General features: G+C 42.3%; 1 protein-coding gene across 1 annotated transcript in view; it reads left to right on the top strand.

Moving 5' to 3' along the window:
* The window catches only part of sdsl (serine dehydratase-like), a 57,174-nt gene extending 41,253 nt beyond the window's left edge, over nucleotides 1-15,921 (top strand). The window contains exons 5-8 of the mRNA XM_070887726.1: nucleotides 5,402-5,490; nucleotides 9,460-9,687; nucleotides 13,025-13,149; nucleotides 15,630-15,921. Of these exons, the coding sequence (XP_070743827.1) occupies nucleotides 5,402-5,490; nucleotides 9,460-9,687; nucleotides 13,025-13,149; nucleotides 15,630-15,823 (636 nt within the window). The 3' untranslated portion in view covers nucleotides 15,824-15,921. The remainder of the gene's footprint in view (nucleotides 1-5,401; nucleotides 5,491-9,459; nucleotides 9,688-13,024; nucleotides 13,150-15,629) is intronic.
* The last annotated feature ends 4,192 nt before the right edge of the window (nucleotides 15,922-20,113 follow it).

Below are 20,113 nucleotides of genomic sequence, written 5' to 3'. Positions count from 1 at the left end.
TGTCCCAGGAAGTATTTTTGAGGAAAATTATTTTTTAAAGCTGCATTTTAACAAGTTATTTGCTATATATAACTTCTTTGAAGAAAATAAATAAATAAACACACCCACAGAATCTCAGAAACCATTAGCTCAGCTTAAAACCTTTCTGCCTCCAGTTTGTGCACAACCATAGCTCAGCATAGAATGTACGGCACAGAACAGGCCTTTCGGTGTTTATGCTCCACACGAGCCTCCTCCTACCCTACTTCATCTAACCCTATTAACATATCCCCCTGTTCCTTTCTCCCTCATGTGTTTACCTAGCATCCCTTTGCTATTTGCATCAACTACTCTTTGTGGTTGTGAGTTCTACATTCTAACCACTCTCTGGGTAAATAAGTTTCTCCTGAATTCCCGATTGGATTTACTAATGACTATCTTATATTTATGGCCCTTAATTTTGGCCTCCCCCACAAGTGGAAACCAATGGTCAGAGAAAACAATTGGTTCTGACAACCTTCAGTTGTGCCTTTCAACTCCTCTCATTGGTTCAGATGGACAACCTCCTACCCCAGTGAAAAAAGCTGATTTTTCTTGAGGTGTTGACAATTGAGTTGATAAGTTGACTGTCTGCCTTAAAAGCTGGTGGTTGATAACCGCATGATAGATGTCACTGTAATTCAAAAGTAATTCATTGCATGAAATGCTTTGAGGCGGTTCAGCGTGACCATTGACCTTTCTGGCGTGTACTGACAATGGGTAAGAAAGTTCAAAATGCACTTTCAACTGCTGACCACATTTGCAGAAGATACTTTACTTCAGTGGTTGGCTTTAGCTGTTACATACAATAAAAGCTGTTTGTAAATCTATGAACCTGAAAGGTTTAGAGAAACGCAACAGTAATACATGAAGGTAATCTCAGTGAAATTTGAAAGTACAGGGATAGACATGCTTTCTAAAATCTTTGCAGTTCCTATGAGGGGCAATTACTTTTTAATCCAAGGACCAAGTGACACTGATGGAAAATCACACCTTATGCTAGAAATAACCTGCTAGTTGCACCTCAATATTGGCAAAAGGCCATAACCCTGATTTTGCAGGTCATGTAAAATCTGTGCCAGGAATGGCTAGCTGGTAATGCAAAACTAGACTGATTCAGCTGATTGCACAATTTTGCAGGATCATCATTTGAATAATTAATGATAGCTATGTTGTGAAAGACGCTATATAAATGCAAGTTCCTTCTTTCTATAAGAAAGTTACTTTCTTATTTTGACACAAAAATTTTATTACCTGAACATGAATGTTGCAATTCAATCAAATAATCCAGGATAATAAATATTTGGCAATGAGTTGCAAATGGTTATTGAATCAGCAACAACTTTCAATATATAGGGCCCGAACTTGGTGAACGTTCAGGCCCGTCCATTTCTCGGCGAACATACCTTTTTTCCGCCCGCTGCCGCTGTGGTCAGTCAGGAGCGAGTTTTGCCGCGGTTACATTGGCGGCAGCGGCAGGCAGTGGGAGTCGGCAGGCGGGAGCGAGTGTGAGTGGGTGGCGGCAGCAGTGGGCGCTTGGTGCAGGCCTCTCGACTTGGCAAAGATCAGAGGCCGTGCACTGCGCATGCGCGAGACTTGGGAATTTTTTTTTGGTAATTTCCTCTGGGCGATGACGTCACTTTTGTCGCGATTGGGGCTGATGGCATAGCTATGCATACACATAAACGCTGTGCACTCACTTGCACCTACCAGTTGGAGAGGGGTCAGTTTTGGAGTGAGAGATACAAATTCATCATCAGCCATCCAAGGAAAGTAATAATGAATGGAAAAAAAGCTTCCAAGAAATCTGATGGAGCCAAGCCCAGAGCTCCTGATGACGAGCTGGAGGAGCTTGTATGTGAAGTGGAGCGCCAGTATAAAGACCTCACCTGAGATAGTCGTGGCAAGTCTCCATCACCCCAATAGAGACACATTTGGAGGGAGATTGGTGAGGTCATGTTCTCAGTGGGCAACATTGTGCAGGATGGAGACCAGTGTCGGCAACAATGGAATGATGTGGTGGCATCAGCAAGAGTGAGTAATCATTTATTGGACCACTCCCCTGCAACTCCAAAAGGTTCTGTGCCAGTTGTGTGTATTTGAGTGTGTCTGTGTGTATGAGTGTGAGTGTGTGTGTGTGTGTGTGAGCTGCATGAGCAAAAGGGGCAATGGCTGCAACGTTTCTTTCTGCAGAAAAGAACATCCAAGGCATCGAGCCTGAGTGCCACGGGAGGCCCACCAAGTGTCATCGAGTTGAGCAGCCTAGAGGAGCATGCCTTGGCATTGGTGGGTGACCACCCGTGTGCCACCACAAAGGCTGCTGCAGATCCTGTGCTAGAGCATGGTAAGCTTATACTTAACTCCAGTCTGCATTATGCTCATGTCATGCAAGGTCATGCAATGTTAAGTCAAATGTCTTTAACGCACAGTGTGTCGGCCATTAATGCTGTGCTCATGTAGCAATGGAACTCCTTGAAGTAAGAATGTGAAATGTTACGGCTTACATGTCAGCTTGGTCATCTCCATCCCCAGCTATACACTGAAATGTTGTCCTCTACTTGCAGATGTTGATTTGGACAGCACCGAGCAATGCACCCCATCCACCTCTGGCACACAAAGGCCGAGTGTGACCAAAGTCTCCCACCCCGATGTCACCAGCCCAACACACCAGCTCCTTCCTCCACACACCCCCCCTCCCTCCCCACCCAAGATCACTCATATCCACCACACCCTCCTCCGCCACCCAGAGACACGAAGACCAGGAGGGAGAGGTGCCAGTCTTCAAACCACTTGAGGTCAAGGAGGTGGAAGAGGAGGACTCCAGCCTCCTGACATGTGTGCCACCTGTTCGGCCAACATCGGTGTCGGGGTCTGACTTCATAGGATTCAAGTCGGACGAAGCGGGAACCAATGCGGGGAGGCGCAGAGGCCGTGCCGGAAAAGCCACCGAGCCGCAACACCCAGGATGATGCAACAATCCAATGAGGATGGAGGACGGCTTGCAGCAATTCAGGAAATAGTCCAACTGTCGAGGACGAGCGCCGACCTAGCTTGAGATGTGCTGCAGACCAAGGCTGGGATAGCTGCCAGCATCGTCACCTTTGCTGAGCAACATACTGCCAGGATGGAGCGGCTCATTAGTGCGGTGGAGCGCAACACCGACTCTGTAGAGGCAATGTGGCAATCGATGGCTTCTGGCCATGTCACGCAACCCCCCGAGCCCACACCATCGAGGCTGACAGATCCCGAGGAGCCGGAGATGCTGGTGCCTTCAATAATCACGCCCACGACCTTTTCTCCAAGATGAACACGTCAGCAGCACTCTGGCTGCCCACTTGCACAACGTGATGGAGCAGAGGCGGTGAGGGGCAGGGGTGCGGCTCGCCGTGGTGAAGGCGGACCCATGAAGAGGCCTCACATCGGGGGAGGAGGGGGAAGAAAGGTGGTGGTAGTGGGTAGAGGGTTGGGTGTTGGAGATGGATATGTTCTTTACTCCTCATTAAGTTGACATAGGTCGTTGTCAATGTCACTTGACTGGTCTTGGAACAACTGTATATCTGTTTGATTCAATTGTTTGTATGGTCTGTCACTTTTGCATGCTGTACTATTCAATACAGTCACATTATTCACCCACTCTTGGTCAGTGTCTCATTTTTACATTTTGTGGGGTGCATTCTGAGGAAAAGACAAATCTCCTTCAGGTGTACTGCTGTATGAGGAATCTCTTGCCGTCCACATATGATGCGACTGATTAATGGGTCCTGTCATCAGGCGATTGCGCTACGACAAGTAAGGGTCATCAATGCAGGAAGGCTGCCATTCAATGAGAGACAGTTGCACTACTTGCAGGGCACATACTAAGGCTTGCACTTCAGTCCACTTTTTCTTGGGCCCACCATCACGGAGACCCACCCCTGATATCACATATTCCTCAGTGACCTTGCAGTCCATTACATATATTTTTCAATCTTCTATACTTGAGGTGATGCTGTTCTCACTATCACATGCTGCGACCTGCCAGAGCATCACATGTTCTCATTTTCGCCTGTTTACTCTAACAGAAGCTCATACTATCTGTGCACTCACATTCTGTCAATAACCCTGTTCTGCCTACAATGGTCGAAAAACTCTTGTAGGGCACCTCCATTGAGCCTTTACCATCTCTCGGAACTCATTACCGCTTCCTCTACCACACCTTCCCTTCAACAGAGAACTTTTCATTTAGATGTCTGAACTCATTCTGAGCAGTTTAAGATCGATCACACAACTAATTCTGAGCCTCTGATAGTGGTGCAGCACATGGACGCTACCCAGGATGTGCAGTGCTGCAGCACTCTGTGCGATTCTCCCTGTCGCCCGATTCACAGCCAGCTGAGACCACCTTTTTGCCAGTGGTCCTTCTGGCGGGTGGAAACACAATCTTAGAGGATCATGCACGAGGAATATTCTTATTTTTCAGCCTCCGTCATGGGTGGGCGGCAGGATGTTGCGCCGGTGGTATTTCAGCGAGGAATCTCCTGCCAAGCGGGACCTGGGCGGCTGTGGCCAGAACTCTCACCAAATTCAGGCCCATACTGTCTTTAATGTTAACAAAAAGTTGTGTGAAGTTTCAAAACCCTGAGATCTAATTAATGTCTTAAACATGGCACCAGATGTTTGTTGTTCTATTAAAGTGTAGTCTGGTATTTGTTTTAGCTTGGACAGTATGTGTTGACAGGTTGTTCAACTGGGGAACAGGGTGGACTGTATCCTGGCCTTAACTGACAACACACTTTACATCAGGTGCCATTGGATAGTAATAATAAATTAAAACTATCAAACCATCTTGAAGCGCTTCAACGAAGTGCATTGAATGTTCTGATCAGTAGCAAAATTTTAGCTGAGAATTTTAGTTCTCCTTCCTTAGCCCGAGGACATTGAAGCCAATTGTTGTATTTGTGTGAGATCCACAGCTGGGATTCAACATTGGACCTTTTCTGCTTTGTATAGTACAGTGCCACAACATGTGCTGCCACTGAGCTATCGGGGAACTCTGCTGGTTTCCTTTTAGTTTTGTTTATAACTTCAATTTATCACTCTTGAAGAGCACTTGATAAAAGATTGTCAACATACACGTAATCTCTCACAAGCGCAACTGTTCAAACTTTCTAATGTCACCTACAAGTGTTTGCCTCCGCTTTGAGACTGTTTGCTTAAGACTTCCTCTGACACAAAGGGAATGTGGGGTCCTAGCTGTTCATTTGATCATGTTCAATGGATGTTAATTACAGTCCAGGTGATTAAGAGCAAACATTGCTACTGGTTTGTCAAAAGGATGTAACATTGGAAAACTTTTTGATAAAAAATACTGGACACTAATATATCTTCTTTAAATGTTTGCTAGGTTTGGGATGATGCTAATGAGCAAGCATTAAAACTATCTGGAAATGATGGCTGGGTCTATGTTTCTCCCTTTGACCACCCCTTGCTCTGGTAAGGATTCATCAAAGAATCAGAAAACTCAATTCCGTTAATTAATTCAAAAGATAATGGAATAGCCATGTCAAAATATTGTTAGTTCAACTCATATTATCCTCTTAAATGACCCATTAAAACCGACATAATTCAAAAGACATTTAGCTACTTGCAGTTGAGAATATGATTTATTTTGACAGCATTTTTCTAATCATAAAGCAAAAGAAAGATACATATATTCATTTTTATCAGTTTTAAACCTTTGTAACGGAGTGTTATGAAAAGAATCTGTGACTGATAGACAGTAATCCTATACAACAAGCGACACACTGTAAGGGAATCGGGTGCAGTGAGTGTCATATAGCAAGGAATCTTATACAATGAGAGACACACAGTCAAGAATCGGTTATAGGGAGTGACCCAGAATATAATGAATGATGTAACACTTAGTCAAGAATCAGTTACAATGTGTGACGCAACGCACAGTCAGGAAACATTTACAGGGAGTGATGCAGTCATATCGCCTCGGAGTCTATCCTGGAAGAGGAGCTATATTTCTGTACCAAACACTGTCTGGCTATTTTCATTTAAAGGAGAACTTTTGCTGGAGCGGGATGTGATTTTGGTAACCGATTATAACACTCCAAGTTGTTTTTAAGTGGTGCTAGCGAATCCAGTACAGCCATGGATTGCAGAACCATTTTGAAGGGTTAATAGCCTCATTTTATACAAAAGCTTCTAGATGCTTAAGCCTCTCAAAATAGCAGCGTCAGTCACTACTGATCCTACAGGTTATTTAAATCCTGAATTTCTTGCTTGCAAGACAGAAACTTAAGACAAGAAAACACTTTTAACCCCGTTCAGCGTACTTGGCTACAAACTGACACAGCTGCGATTTTGAACGAAGGGATCTGCACATATTGGTTTCTGACAACGATTCTCTCAATATTTTTGTGCTGTGTAAGGTGCCCTGCTCCAACTCCTGCTGTTTGATGTAATCAATCATCCACTTGGCACGTCTTGGTCTCCAGTATTTGCTTACTCATCCAGTAAAGGCAAACACCATTGGTGATCGATGGTCGTACACAAACTGACTGCAGTCCATTAACTTCTCTTTCCATTCAGGGTTTGATCAATTACGATTGTGGACTGTTTTGCTGTTGCATTGCAGCCATGTAGATTACTAAGTAAACATGACAAATTCAACCTAATTGAGACCCCTCCTTTCTTAATTATTCTTGTACCCAGCGTGACAGCCACCTCACCTGATGTAATGCTCGTTATTACTGATCTTCCTCAGGAAACCCACTGGGTGGAACATCTGTGCATTTGGCACCAACACCTGCTATGATTATAAGATTTTTTTTTACCATTTGATTACATTTATAAATGTAGAGAAACTATAGCGAAATACTTTTTAGTGTTAATCCCAAAATGAAAAATTAGAGTTAGACCAATGGTTTGCATATTGAAGTTGGTGAGGTAGTTTTAAACATGAAAATTTATAAGAAAATTGTAAATGTAATTTTTTTAAGTTTTAAATTTTGCAATTCTGATATTTCCGGATTTTATCAGCTCTTGCTGCAGATACAGTGTAGTGACTTAATTTTTAAGTCATGTCGCAGGAAGGTACAACTCTCGTCCTCTTCATATCAGACTGACACCAGAATGTTATTTAGGTCAGAAATGCCCAAGAGGAAGTAGGTGGAGCAATGAGTTACGATACCATCTCTTTAAATCTGGGCTATTGGTTTGGGTCCAGGCTAGATGGATAGGATAAAGTCCCTCTCTTCAGTTATACAGGTTCTAAGTTATTTGAGTTAGATAGTCTCAACCCAGTTCCAATTAGCCACAAAAGAGTGACAAAGCATCTGAAAGCTGTTAAAAAGACTTAGAAGGCATCTCGGCCGATTCACAGTCTTTGCCAAAGATTAAGGACATAAGGATTAAAAAGTCACAGACAAAACTGAACCCAGAGAAAATCCCATATTCAAGCTTAAATCTGCAGACAATGATGGGGCAGCCTAGCACTGGACTCCATGTTTTATAGTAGCTGAAGTGGAGGTGGTGATGTATGAGGTGATTGCAAGGAGGATCAGCCCCCGGTGCTACACTGTGCCACCATCCTTTGTCTGCATCGTAGTATGTCTAGATGGACAGGGAGACAGCCATGAGGCTGCAGCTGACCAGTACTGTCACTGGCTATAGTACATGTCAAATTGGACAAACAATATTAATAGTTAGTGATTAAGAGTATCCCTTACAAGCCATCCAAGAGAATAATGGGCCATTTGAGCCAGCTCCTAGCTCTCGATGTTGCTAACAAACGTTATGGACTGCACAGTTTCAGATAAAGCAACAAATAATATGCAGTAGGTAGGTTTGCTGCCAACATTGGAAACTGGGAACTGGAATCTGGAATCCTCTTGAATAAATCCTGAATCCATGTCAATAGGATTCAACTTGACTAAAACATATCTAAATGAATAAAAACACTCTCCAGTCTAAGTACAGTGATTAAAATGATTGCTGCTTATAAAAAAACAAAATTTGCTATTTTTAATTACAGTGTCAGTTCTGTCTTTTGTAATCAGTGGATCTGGGTTCAACTCCAACCCACACTAATGAATGTCTCTGTCCTTTAGTCTTTGCATGCTTTGAATTTGGCAAGCCCAAAAATGTTCAAAACCATCCTTAATTGACACTAAATTGAAATCTAATTCAAGAGAGGCCACAGATGACTGGTGTGGGAAATAGAAAATGTCATATTAGGACACAAGGAATTATTCTGAGGTTGTGGTTAGGGTATGAATCTATGAATTCTGATTCTATGAATCTTAGTAGTTTTGTGCAATTTACAATCTTGTGTGTGCCATGCACCTGAATGCTTACCATCAACATGCCAGATGCTGCTGTAAGGTGCTTAGTCCACCCTTGCTGCTTACAAGCCTGACACATCAAGTGGCCCGACAGTTTCACAGAGAGAAGACTAAAGAAATAGGGAACAGCACCCATTTTATAAAACGATCGGTACAAACAGAAACAATTGGAGGGTTGAAAACTTCCAGTTGGGCATGATATGTGCTTTTAGGTTTATCATTGTAGAAAGTGATCTGGAAATTAATGATGTTTCAGGGGTGAAGGAATTTGTGTTCATTTTATTTGTACAGTTACTTAATGCACTTTTTACAGCAAGAGACCCAATAACTCAAATCTTGCCCAACTGGATTTTATTGAACATCCCCTTCTGTTTTATTTCATGGTGAAAGTTGTCATCTGTGCTTCTTATTGTAGCTGCAGATAATATAGAAAGCACATTGTTCATGGGTGAGAACTAACACTCTTTGGACTTGTGTACCACACATGCCTCGCTATCAGGCTTAGGGAATAGTTTTAGCTATATCAAGGAGCATGGGTAACAGTTATCACCACTGAGATTTCTACCAGCTAGATGTAGTGCCAATACGATCTTAACATTTCACCCAGAACCTGGCAGGTCGATGTGCACAAAGTCAAATACTGCGTGCTTGATGGGGTTTGACACACATTGAAGCAGTCTAACATTTTGTACACCTTGGTCAAAATCCTCTGTGCACTTGGTGTAAGAAAATTGCAAGCACGTTTATAAATCTTCCTCCAGTGTTGGTACTAATGGAGAAATTTTCTTCACCATGGCATTTTCTGCACAGGCTGGGAGCCCTGATCAGAAAATTGTGCATCCTTCGCCAGTGATTTACCACCCGTTAATTCCAAGTGCCTTTCAAGGTAGAAAATCTCCCCTTAATTCTTTGATGCTGCCATTTCAGCTTCTCCTTTAAATTTAATGTGTACGTACAATGATCAGCAAATAACATTGTGTGCTCAGCCTTGTAACTCTCTGACACCATTACATTACAGCACAAATAAAACCACGTTGTTTCTTTCAGAACTTGGAAGTCGGTTGGATGCCAGAGCTAAAATATTTTTTCTCTGAAATTAAATCCTAAGGGAAGGGCATGCCAGTGTTGTGAAGGAACTTTCGGATTCACTGCAATGCAAACCAGGGGCTATTATTCTGTCGGTTGGAGGTGGAGGCCTTCTCTGTGGAGTGGTAGAAGGATTGAAGAAAGTGGGTTGGTGCAACGTGCCTATAATTGCCATGGAGACTAAAGGCGCTGAAAGTCTGAATGCAGCAGTGAAGGCTGGGAAGTTGGTCACACTCCCCGATATCACAAGGTATGATGAAAATGTTGAATCATAAGACTTCTTAAATCTATATTTTAGCTTTTTGCTAAGAGTATCGAGATATAATGGTAAATTTTCCGATCGTATGGGGAGCCATGCTCAAGGGGATGTGGGTCAGAGAATGGGCTGCAACATTATAATGCTGATCCTCTGACCCATGCTCGTTCCAAGCATAGCTCCCTGTTGGCACTGAGGGACAGGTGGGTTTACTCTATAGTGCTGCACAATTTGGAACTGAATATATAATAACAAAATGGAGCCAGGTGATTCCACAGAGTGAAAAACCCAGTGGGAGAATCACCTCTTGGCAACAACAACTTGTACTTATATAGCGTCTTTGACACAGCAAAATGTCCAAAGGGATAGAAAACAGAGAGTTGTGGTGAATAGTTTTTCAGATTAGGACCACTGCTGCTTTTGCTATACATTAATGACTTGGACTTGGGGGTACAGGGCATAATTTCAAAATTTGCAGATGACACAAAATGTGGAAGTGTAGTACAGGTTGAACCTCCCTTATCCAGAACTTCCTTATCTGGACCTTATCTTCCACCTACGGAGAAGGTGGCAGCATCTACCATGACCAGTTCTGAGGTGGTTGATGGTTGTCCACTGTTTGTGAGGAAGATTTGATCCCTCAGGTTGTACTGTGGGGTCCTCTATAAGGAATCCATTCCGTATGTCACTGTTCTTCCAAGCATTTCACCATCAGTCATCAGAGCTGAGGGGAGATCGCTGAAGGGTTCGGCGACGGTCCAAAATGGCCTTCTAGATTTGAGACGGGTTGATGGTAGGTTGTTCAAGTTAGCCTGGATCGTTGGTAATAAGTGATGCATACTACTGAACAACCACACTGGCCCTGAAAATTAATTTTGTAAGTGTAGAGTCTCATTCCTTCAGAAGAAAATTAATGTTGCAGATTTAAAAAAAATAAGATGATTTTTCTAGTTTATCTCTCTCCCTTAATCCCAAGTGTATGTCACAATCTTTATTTTGCTTCATGTGCAATGATTTAAATGCAATTTATATATCTTGTTTCTTACTTCTTGCTTTGCTGTCTGCTTATGTCAGTGAGGATTCTTCAAACTGTTCGAACAGCTTCCCTACTCCTTGCCCTGCTCACAGATGCCACAGATCCCCTAAGAGGGTACTGAATTCAAACAGACGCCAGAAGAGAGGAAATCTTCATTGACTAGCCCGCTAAAAGTCTGTGAGAAACTGTATGCGAGGTGAATGGCGAAAGCTGTTCCTTCGCCGCTCACAGCAAAATCTGGGCCATTAACATTCCCAATTTTGTGTGAGTTGGATCAAAGGTCACACGAACTCCGAGGCCAGTACCACAGTACTACCACAGTACTGTACTGTACCGTGTTACTATTATGAAAGGTACATGGGATAATAAGGCCACTGTTAACTGCATTGCTTATTTTAACAAAATGTTTGCAGTGATGCATTAGGTGGCACCTTACGAGATATGTAGTCACTGTTAGCTTAAAGCATGTGGCTGAAGAATAATGATCCCTCTCCACGATAGTGACTGTATATGTTGCAATTGTCACCTTACCTTGGGAGATGTGCTAATAGTACGGGGTAGATTTTCAATTTACTGTCCAGGCATAAAACCATCGTTGAAGGTCACTGCCATTATAGAAACTGCCCGATTTTCATTTCTCGTGATTGTTGTATGTTTGATCAACAAAATGGTTTTCACAATTAGAAAAGTTCGCGGTTTTGGGCCCCTCTCCCTTAACCTGCATTTGCTGTGAGCAGTCCTTCTCTCCTGGTGCTGGCAGCTAAAGCAGCACAGGTATATTAACACCTTGTTAGTATGTGCCCTCAATTGTCATAAGACTGGAAAAACTCAACCGACTGTGAGACCACGCTACCATCATGACTGACTGGACTGGGATTATACTTTCGTGATGCAGCTCCATGTCCGTGATGTAGCCAGTTACAACAGCTAACCTGGTTAAAGGGGTATTTCTGTAAATAATTTGATGTCAGTAATTCCTGGGCATCTGTGAGAAAGCAAATACACATCATACAGAGAAATTCATCAACTTCAGGGCAACTAATATTGAAGTGACATATTGTGACCAATTTTCTAATGATGAATGCCAGTTATCCTTGAGTTCTGAGTGTTTTGTCACTCAGTGATGATATAGGATTTGAAAGACGTTTATGCAATTTGCAGTTTCTATAGCCTTATTTCGACTTCAATGGCCTCAAATTTCTACAACATAAGATCAAAGAAAATGAATACCTTTAACATTATTCAATTGTGTAACTGGTAACTTAAAATAAGAATAGGAAATGCTGGATATGGAATAGGTTAACTTTCAGGTGAGTACCCTTCTCTAAGACCCATGAATTCTGCAAAGAGCGTGACAAAAGTAGAATTTTACCTTTGGTGGGTTTGAATATCTAAATATATATTTAAAAAATGGCATCTCTGTGTGTCACAGTGTAAACACGCATGTCAATTTGTGGGGGATGCGATCTGCTTATGCAAACTGTAGTCAGGTCATGAGAAAAACATATTGGAAAAATCCTGAACTAAAACAGCAAAACATCGAAACGGTAACCTATATTTTCATTCCAACGCTGACTGTGTAATTCCAACATTTTCTGTTTTCATTTCAGCTTTCCAGTGTTCACTGATTTTCTTTTCATTTTTTGCTGATCATGGTGCTAGATTGATTTGTTCAATTTTCTTTTGTTAGATGTTCTGAGAAGAGTGAAATTGTTTATGTTTATTTGTTGATAAGGTTGGATGCTACGCTCATCAGGAGTTGCATGTGTTTGTTTGTTGGTGTGTAGCTTGTGCAGCTCCACTTCTTGTGCCCCACCATTGGCAGCTTTCTAGGCCCCAGGTTCTGGAATTTCATCCCTGAACCTTTTTCTCCTCCTTAAAACCTTTGATGAAGCTTTTGGTCAGACCTCCTAATATCTTCTTTGGCTCAGCAAACATTTTACCACAGAAAGTTGTTGAGGCCAGTTCGTTAGATATATTCAAAAGGGAGTTAGATGTGGCCCTTACGGCTAAAAGGATCAAGGGGAATGGAGAGAAAGCAAGAATGGGGTACTGAAGTTGCATGATCAGCCATGATCATATTGCATGGTGGTGCAGGCTCGAAGGGCCGAATGGCCTGCTCCTGCACCTATTTTCTATGTTTCTATGTTGTCTGATTGCGCTGATGCGCTTTGTGATGTTTTTTTCTACATTAATGGCGCTATATAAATGCAAGTTGTTGTATCAGTGTGTATGTCTGTGCGTGTCTGCTGAGGATGAGCTGTTTCCTCTAACTTGCTGTTCTCTGTATATTAGTGTGGCTAAAACCCTGGGAGCTAAAACCGTGTGTGAGAAGGCACTTCAGAATACACAGGAGCACATTGTTCTCTCTGAGGTAATCAGTGACCATGAGGCTGTGCAAGCAGTGGAGAGATTCCTAGGTAAGACTTATTATTTTCTCACGCACACATTTTTGAGAATCAGGCTTCATTCCAAATACGCACAAAGCTATTTAATATTATGTTTTGTTTTAATTTGTGTAAAATAAGAATTCTACCCTGCAGTAAGATGAATAATAGATTGCAATTTGGATTCTTTCCTTATACATCCCATTTGGAATGGAAACGATCTGCAGTGCATTCTGATTAAATGAAGGCATCAGACGTAAAATTAAATCAGTTTCTCTTCCACAAGGAAGAGCCCAGTGAATTGCTTCTGAGAGTTTCTCACTGCAATGATGCGAGCTGCTCTTTATACAGATGTGGGAATTTGGTGCAATTTTCTTTATGCAAAATTCTGTTACTCTTATAAATATCAACTACATTAAAATGGTTTAGGCTCTTGCACTTTTTGGGAGTGTTAAACTGAAAGAATAATGGCCAATCTGAATTAGTACTTATGCCAGGTTTTATACTTCACTTAAATTGTTAAATTATTGTCACAGTATTTAATTGTAGATTGGGGATGCCTCAAAGTCTCATGAGCCGCTTGCGGCTCTCTGGTTAAAATGCCAGTTCTTCGAATGGTTTCGTTAGCCATCCAGCTGATGTGAGAAATGCAGAATATTAAAGGGCACAGTTAAGGAAACAGACATCCTTTCATCCATTTGGACCTTGCTAACCTAAAAGTTTTGAATGACTTGTAATATATTAACTATTGCTGGCTGCGCAGTAAGAAACAGAGCCTTTCTCAGCCACACTACATCACTAATGAGGAGCGGGATCCCAAAATTACCTTTATCGTTCTGAAAATCAAAGTGTTTCTTTTTTAATGGTGAATTTTAAGGAAGTAAATGCTATGTGCTTCCTATTCTATTTTTGACCCCCAAATGGTACTGTTGGATTATTTCATTTAAAAAAAAGTCTTTCAATAATTTTATCTCAAAGGCAGGTGGCCATCTTTCTGATTTCAGCAAGATTGTATGAGCTGGTTCTGGGGAATGATTAATGAATAATACTTTTTGTAATATCCATTTGGGTCGATTAAATATTAATGCTCAGTGATGAGTTTAGCCTTTGATTCTGTTTTCTAAATCCGGAACACCCAAGATTTACTAATCTCTCACCACGGACATTGTTGGTTGTGTTTTGCTGTAATTACCAATTGAGACAATGAGAGAAATCAGAGACAGGAGAGAGAATAAAAAAGACTTGCATTTATATAGCGCCTTTCATGACCACTCGGACGTCCCAAAGTGCTTTACAGCTAATTAAGTACTTTTTGAAGTGTAGTCACTGTTGTAGGAAGCACAGCAGCTAATTTATGCACAGCAAGCTCCCACAAACAGCAATGTGATCATGACCAGATAATCCATTTTAATGATGTTGATCGAGGGGTAAATGTCGGCTAGGACACCGAAGATAACTCACCTGCTCTTCTTCAAAATAGTGCTGTGGGATCTTTTATGTCCACCTGAGAGAGCAGGCGGGGCCTCAGTTTAATGTTTTATACGAAAGACGGCACCTCCGACAGTGCAGCACTCCCTCAGTACTGCACTGGAGTGTCAGGTTAGATTTTTATACTCTAGTCTCTGGAGTAGGACTTGAATCCATGACTTTCTGACTCCGAGGTGAGGGTGCTACCAACTGAGCCATTACAGACAAAGAGGTATGAAAAAGAAATGGATAGTGGTAATGAGAGAGACAGAGGAAATTAGAGAGTGAGAGGGAATGAGAAATGGTGAATATAATAGATAGGGAGAAACGGAATGAAAGATGCAGAGGAAAGGATTAACCGAGATAATCAGTTATGAGGGAGGGGAAAATGAAAGAGAGGGGAAATGACTGGGGCTATAATGGAGAGAGGGAATTAGAGAATACAGTCTAGATTTTAATTAACAGAAACAAAACATGACCAAAGTCACATTGATGGATCACATTTCATAATTTCATGTATAATATGCTTCTTGTTAATTGAGATTATCAATGAACATACCAGTACACTTCTGGCTCTCTTGTCAGTGTACTGCAGCTCTATTTGCTTATTGAGCTTGAATAAATTGGTCACCCCCATTGTAAATACTGTTGTGCACACTTTAGATTCCAGTAGGATTGCCACCTTCTGTCAAGTCCAAAATCGAACAAGAGACATAATAGGGGCAGTGGGTAGGAACATGGTTTGAATTTTAATGCCTGTTTGCTGATGCTGCAAGTTCTTTGAAACCTTCTGAAATCTGAGGAGCTGATACCTCCATGCTGTGTGCCACAGAGCTAATTGGAAGAAATACATTTTGAGTTTAAAATTAACAGTTTTGGTATTGTTTACATTTTACATATTTTAGGATGCGTTACTTAAAAGCCAGAAGGTCCACACTAAACGCAATCCTGTCTTCGGGGCTAGATCTCACACTAGGCCTCGGACCTGAGATGGTCGTTAAATCAGAGCTTGTGACCTGATCGCAAATAATTGACTCTTTTTGCAGATGATGAAAGGATATTGGTTGAACCAGCCTGTGGTGCATCACTAGCTGCCATTTACAGTGGAATACTGCAGCGACTGCAGAAAGAGGGACGGTTGACCCGGGACCTACAGTCAGTAGTCGTCATTGTTTGTGGTGGAAGTAGCATCACAATGGCACAGCTTAAAGAATATAAAATGCAACTGGGGGGGAGCTAAATGAAGCAGTTCTTCTGAATGTGACACTTTTCTTATAAACCATTTCTGTCTGCCATACAGTAATCACGTGAAATCGTATGACTGGAATTGTTGGATTGCTGGTGCTTGGTGAATTGAATGCATGGCATGGTTCCCATATCCGGGGAAGTTTGCCTTTTACTGCATTATTCCTCTGTGCTAATAAGCAGCTTACAAATATTTCCTCCATTATCATAAATCTCAAAACCATCCTTGACAAAGTGTAGATATATTGCAGTTGTACAATAAGGTTGCTCTCACTTCTTTCCCATCACTGCCTGGCCCCCTCTCTCTTTCTCACTATGATTCTACCTCTTATCTCTCTATTTCCCTCACCCTACATAGACTCCCCGCTTTGGGATGGACAGAATCAATGCATTCCTATCACTAAAAAATGAAACTAAATTCTATGGTATTTTGTGAATAAACTATGAGTACCAAAATAAACATATTTGAAAAGTTTTATATAAAATTCCTCAGCCCCTGTAATACCCCCACTCTTCCTCTCAGGGAGTCCTCTGCTGCTAATCAATCCTTCACGAAGGCCTGGTTCCCCCCTATTTTCTCAGCCATAGAGTCGTTGTTCAGTGCAAAATGGGACTCTGTTGGCACTACTCTCACTGTACCTAATAGTGAGGAGTGTGATATTAGAAGTATGACTGGTTAGAGACTTAATGGAGCATTTTAGATTGGATGCGGAAGGGGGTTGGGGTGGGAGTGGAAAGCAATCATAAAGTCATTGCACAGGTAAGCGAGAGGCATTAAGTGGATAGAAGGGAAGGGACAGAAATTAAAGGCAAAGGCATGGGGAAGATTAAATTAAGGATTCAACTCACCAATTGCCAAGAAATGAAAATTTATGCAACCATCTTATTGGTGGAAAAAAGCAATGAAAAAATAATTGAAATCACATTTTTCTTTGAGAAGATCTGATGGTTTTGATTCCCTTGAATATTCCGGTTAATGTGGGAGTCCTGGCATTGGAGCTGGATCCATTGAGGATTGAAAGGTGTAAATTAATTTGGTTGTAATCAAGGTGAAGTAACTGGGAGACAGTTGATTGCATTAGTGCCAATGATGTTATCTGCAAACATGGTATACATATAGTAACTGAAATGAGTTCTGCTAGGTGATGCAGTGGGTTCAATCCTTTTTGTCCTGGTTCTGAGGTTAGGTTCCATGCTAATACAAGGCAACTCTTCATTCTCATGATGCAAAGAGAAATTAATGTGGGTCTTTAATGTCACACTCATGTTCCTGAACAAAAATTCATTGATAATAAACCATTTATTATCTTTTTTTGAAATTGATATCATAGAATGGTTCCAGCACAAAGGGAGGCATTTCAACCCATCGAGCCCATGCCAGCTCTCTGTAAGAGCACTTCAGCTAGTCTCACCTAGCTGCCATTTCCCCGTAGCCCTGCATTTTTTTTCCCTTCAGGTACTTATCCAGTTCCCTTTTGAAAGCCACAAGTAAATCTGCCTCCAGCACCATCTCAGGCATTGCATTCCAGATCCAAACTACTCACTGTGTAAAAAAAGTTTTTCCTCATGTCGTCTTAGGTGCCCTGCCAATCACCTTAAATCTGTGTCTTCTGGTTCTTGACCCTTTGTAAGATTTCTAAATCTCTGGCATTAAATTGACAGCAAGACTGATTCTTTTAAAACAGTTTGGAATAGTTTATTAAACACACACACATGCATATCTATCAGCAGTCGTCAGCTATCCTACAGATCAACTTAGTTACAACAGATACAATGAGGTTACAATAAAAACGGCATAATTTACTTCCCCCTGGCAAAGCACATGGCGCGCTCTTTTGTCCGTAGAGAGAGGTCCTGCCTTTTGCCGTGTGCTTAAGAAAAGAGACAGAGCAATCTTTGGCTTGAATTTTTATACCTCTTACGGCCATGTTTCTCAGGAAGCCTCAGGATTGGATCTTGGTTCCAGGGCAGTTCCTTATTGGCTCTCCTCACACATGTGTCTGTCTGGAGGACCCAGTGCCATCCCTTGATTAGGTTAATAGCTTTCCAATTAAGACAATATACAAACAGGACATGCTGGAAGTCTGTGAGCTTCCATTTTGTTTCAACACTGCAGCCTTTCCGTATAATCTACATTTTTAACATTTATACATACACAGAATCAATTTTATCATTACTGAACACTTTTATTCTTACACCTTTTGCCAATGGGAACAGTTTCTCTCTATCTACTCTGTCTAGACCGCTCTTGATTTTGAACACCTCGATCAAATGTCCTCTCAACCTTCTCTGCTCTAAGGAGAACAACTTTGGTTTCTCTAGTCTATCCACGTAACTGAAGTCACCTCATCCCTGGAACCATTGTTGTAAATCTTTTCTGTACCCTCTCTAAGGCCTTCACATCCTTCCTAAAGTGTGGTGTCCAGAATTGGACACAATACTCCAGTTGAGGTCAGACCAGTGTTTTATAAAGGCTCATCATAACTTCCTTGCTTTTGTACTCTACAGGACCTAAATTCAGGTCCGCCCGAAATGGGTCGCACCTAACGTCGCTGTGATGAGGTGGCCTCTTTCACGAATTTCAGCTTTTTGGCAATTTTTTTGGAGTGGGCCGGAAGCCGGTCATAATGGGGGTGGAAATGGGGCGGTGAGCACTCTAGAGGGGCGGAAGTGGAGGCGGGATAGAGTCTCCGCCGCTATCAGTCATCAGCCTGGTGCGAATGATGTCATGACGCGTGTGCATCACCACGTCTGTCCCCTTCACTTAAAGGGAAGAACCTTCGCCATCTTAAAAGGTCGGTCCAGTGGGCCACCAGGGAAGGTTTCGGCTGGGTCAGTGGCCTGGTACCCAAGAGGGGGTGCCAGGCTGCCTGTTGGCGGTCCGGCCGAACCCGGAGGCATAATTGTCAGCCCGACCTGGCAGTTGGATGACAAAATAAAACATGGCGGCCACGGCAGTGCGCCCTCCCCTTGAATGAGCGCCGCGCAGTCATGTCGCACACACTGAAAATGCAGTGCACCGACAGAAAAAGCTGTCGGGGCACCGCGTGGCGGGAGGAAGATTTTTGCAGGTGAATTTATATAAAGATGCGGGAGATTGGCGGTGTGCGCTTTGATTACGCACTTAGGACGGGTCGGCAGCAGTGGTGCAGAAGTGGGGACCGCTGGAAAACCCCCCGAGATGAATTTCACTGGCGGTGGTCATTCGACCGCAAATCGGTGCCCATTCGACTCCGTCACTTGGCCGTCGCTTTCCAGCGGTAAGCGGTCTTTTTGGAAGGCTGAATTTCAGCCCCCATGCCTCTATTTATGAAGCCCAGGATCCCCTATGCTCTTTTAACCGTTTTCTCAACCTGTCCTGCCACCTTCAACCATTTGGGCACATATACCCCCAGGTCTCTCTGTTCATGCGCCCTGTTTAGAATTGTACCCTTTAGTTTATATTGCCTCTCCTCATACTTCCTGCCAAAATGTATCACTTTGCACTTTTCTGCATTAAATTTCATCTGCCTCATGTCTGCCCATTCCACCAACCTGTCTATGTCCTCTTGAAGTCTATCACTAACCTCCTCACTATTCACTATACTTCCAAGTTTTGTATCATCTACAAATTTTTAAATTGTGCCCAAGTCCAAGTCATTAATATATATCAAGAAAAGCAGTGGTCCTTGGGGAACACCACTGTATACCTTCCTCCAGTCCGAAAAACAACCGTTCACCACTACTCTCTGTTTCCTGTCACTTAGCCAATTTCATACCCATGCTGCCACTGTCCCTTTTATTTCATGGGCTTCAATTTTGCTGGCAAGCCTATTCTATGGCACTTTATCAAACGCCTTTTGGAAGTTCATGTACACTACGTCAACCGCATTGCTCTCATCAACCCTCTCTGTTACCTCATCAAAAAACTCAATCAGATTAGTTAAACATTATTTGCCTTTAACAAATCCATGCTGGCTTTCCTTAATTAATCCACATTTGTCCAAGTGACTGTTAATTTTGTCGTGGATTATCGTTTCTAAAAACTTCCCCATTACTGAGGTTAAACTGACTGACTTGTAGTTGCTGGGTTTATCCTTGCACACTTTTTTGAACAAAGGTGTCACATTTGCAATTCTCCAGCCCTCTGGCACCACCCTTGTATCCAAGGAGGATTGGAAAATTATGGCAAGTACCTCCGCAATTTCCATCTTTATTTCCCTCAGCATCCTAGGATGTATCCCATCCAGGCCTGGTGACTTATCTACTTCAAGTACAGCCAGCCTTTCTAGTATTTCCTCCTTAT

Source organism: Pristiophorus japonicus, chromosome 8 (assembly GCF_044704955.1).
Source record: "Pristiophorus japonicus isolate sPriJap1 chromosome 8, sPriJap1.hap1, whole genome shotgun sequence".
NCBI lineage: Eukaryota > Metazoa > Chordata > Chondrichthyes > Pristiophoridae > Pristiophorus > Pristiophorus japonicus.
Note: the sequence above shows the minus strand (reverse complement) of the source record. Positions and strands in the feature narration are given on the sequence as shown.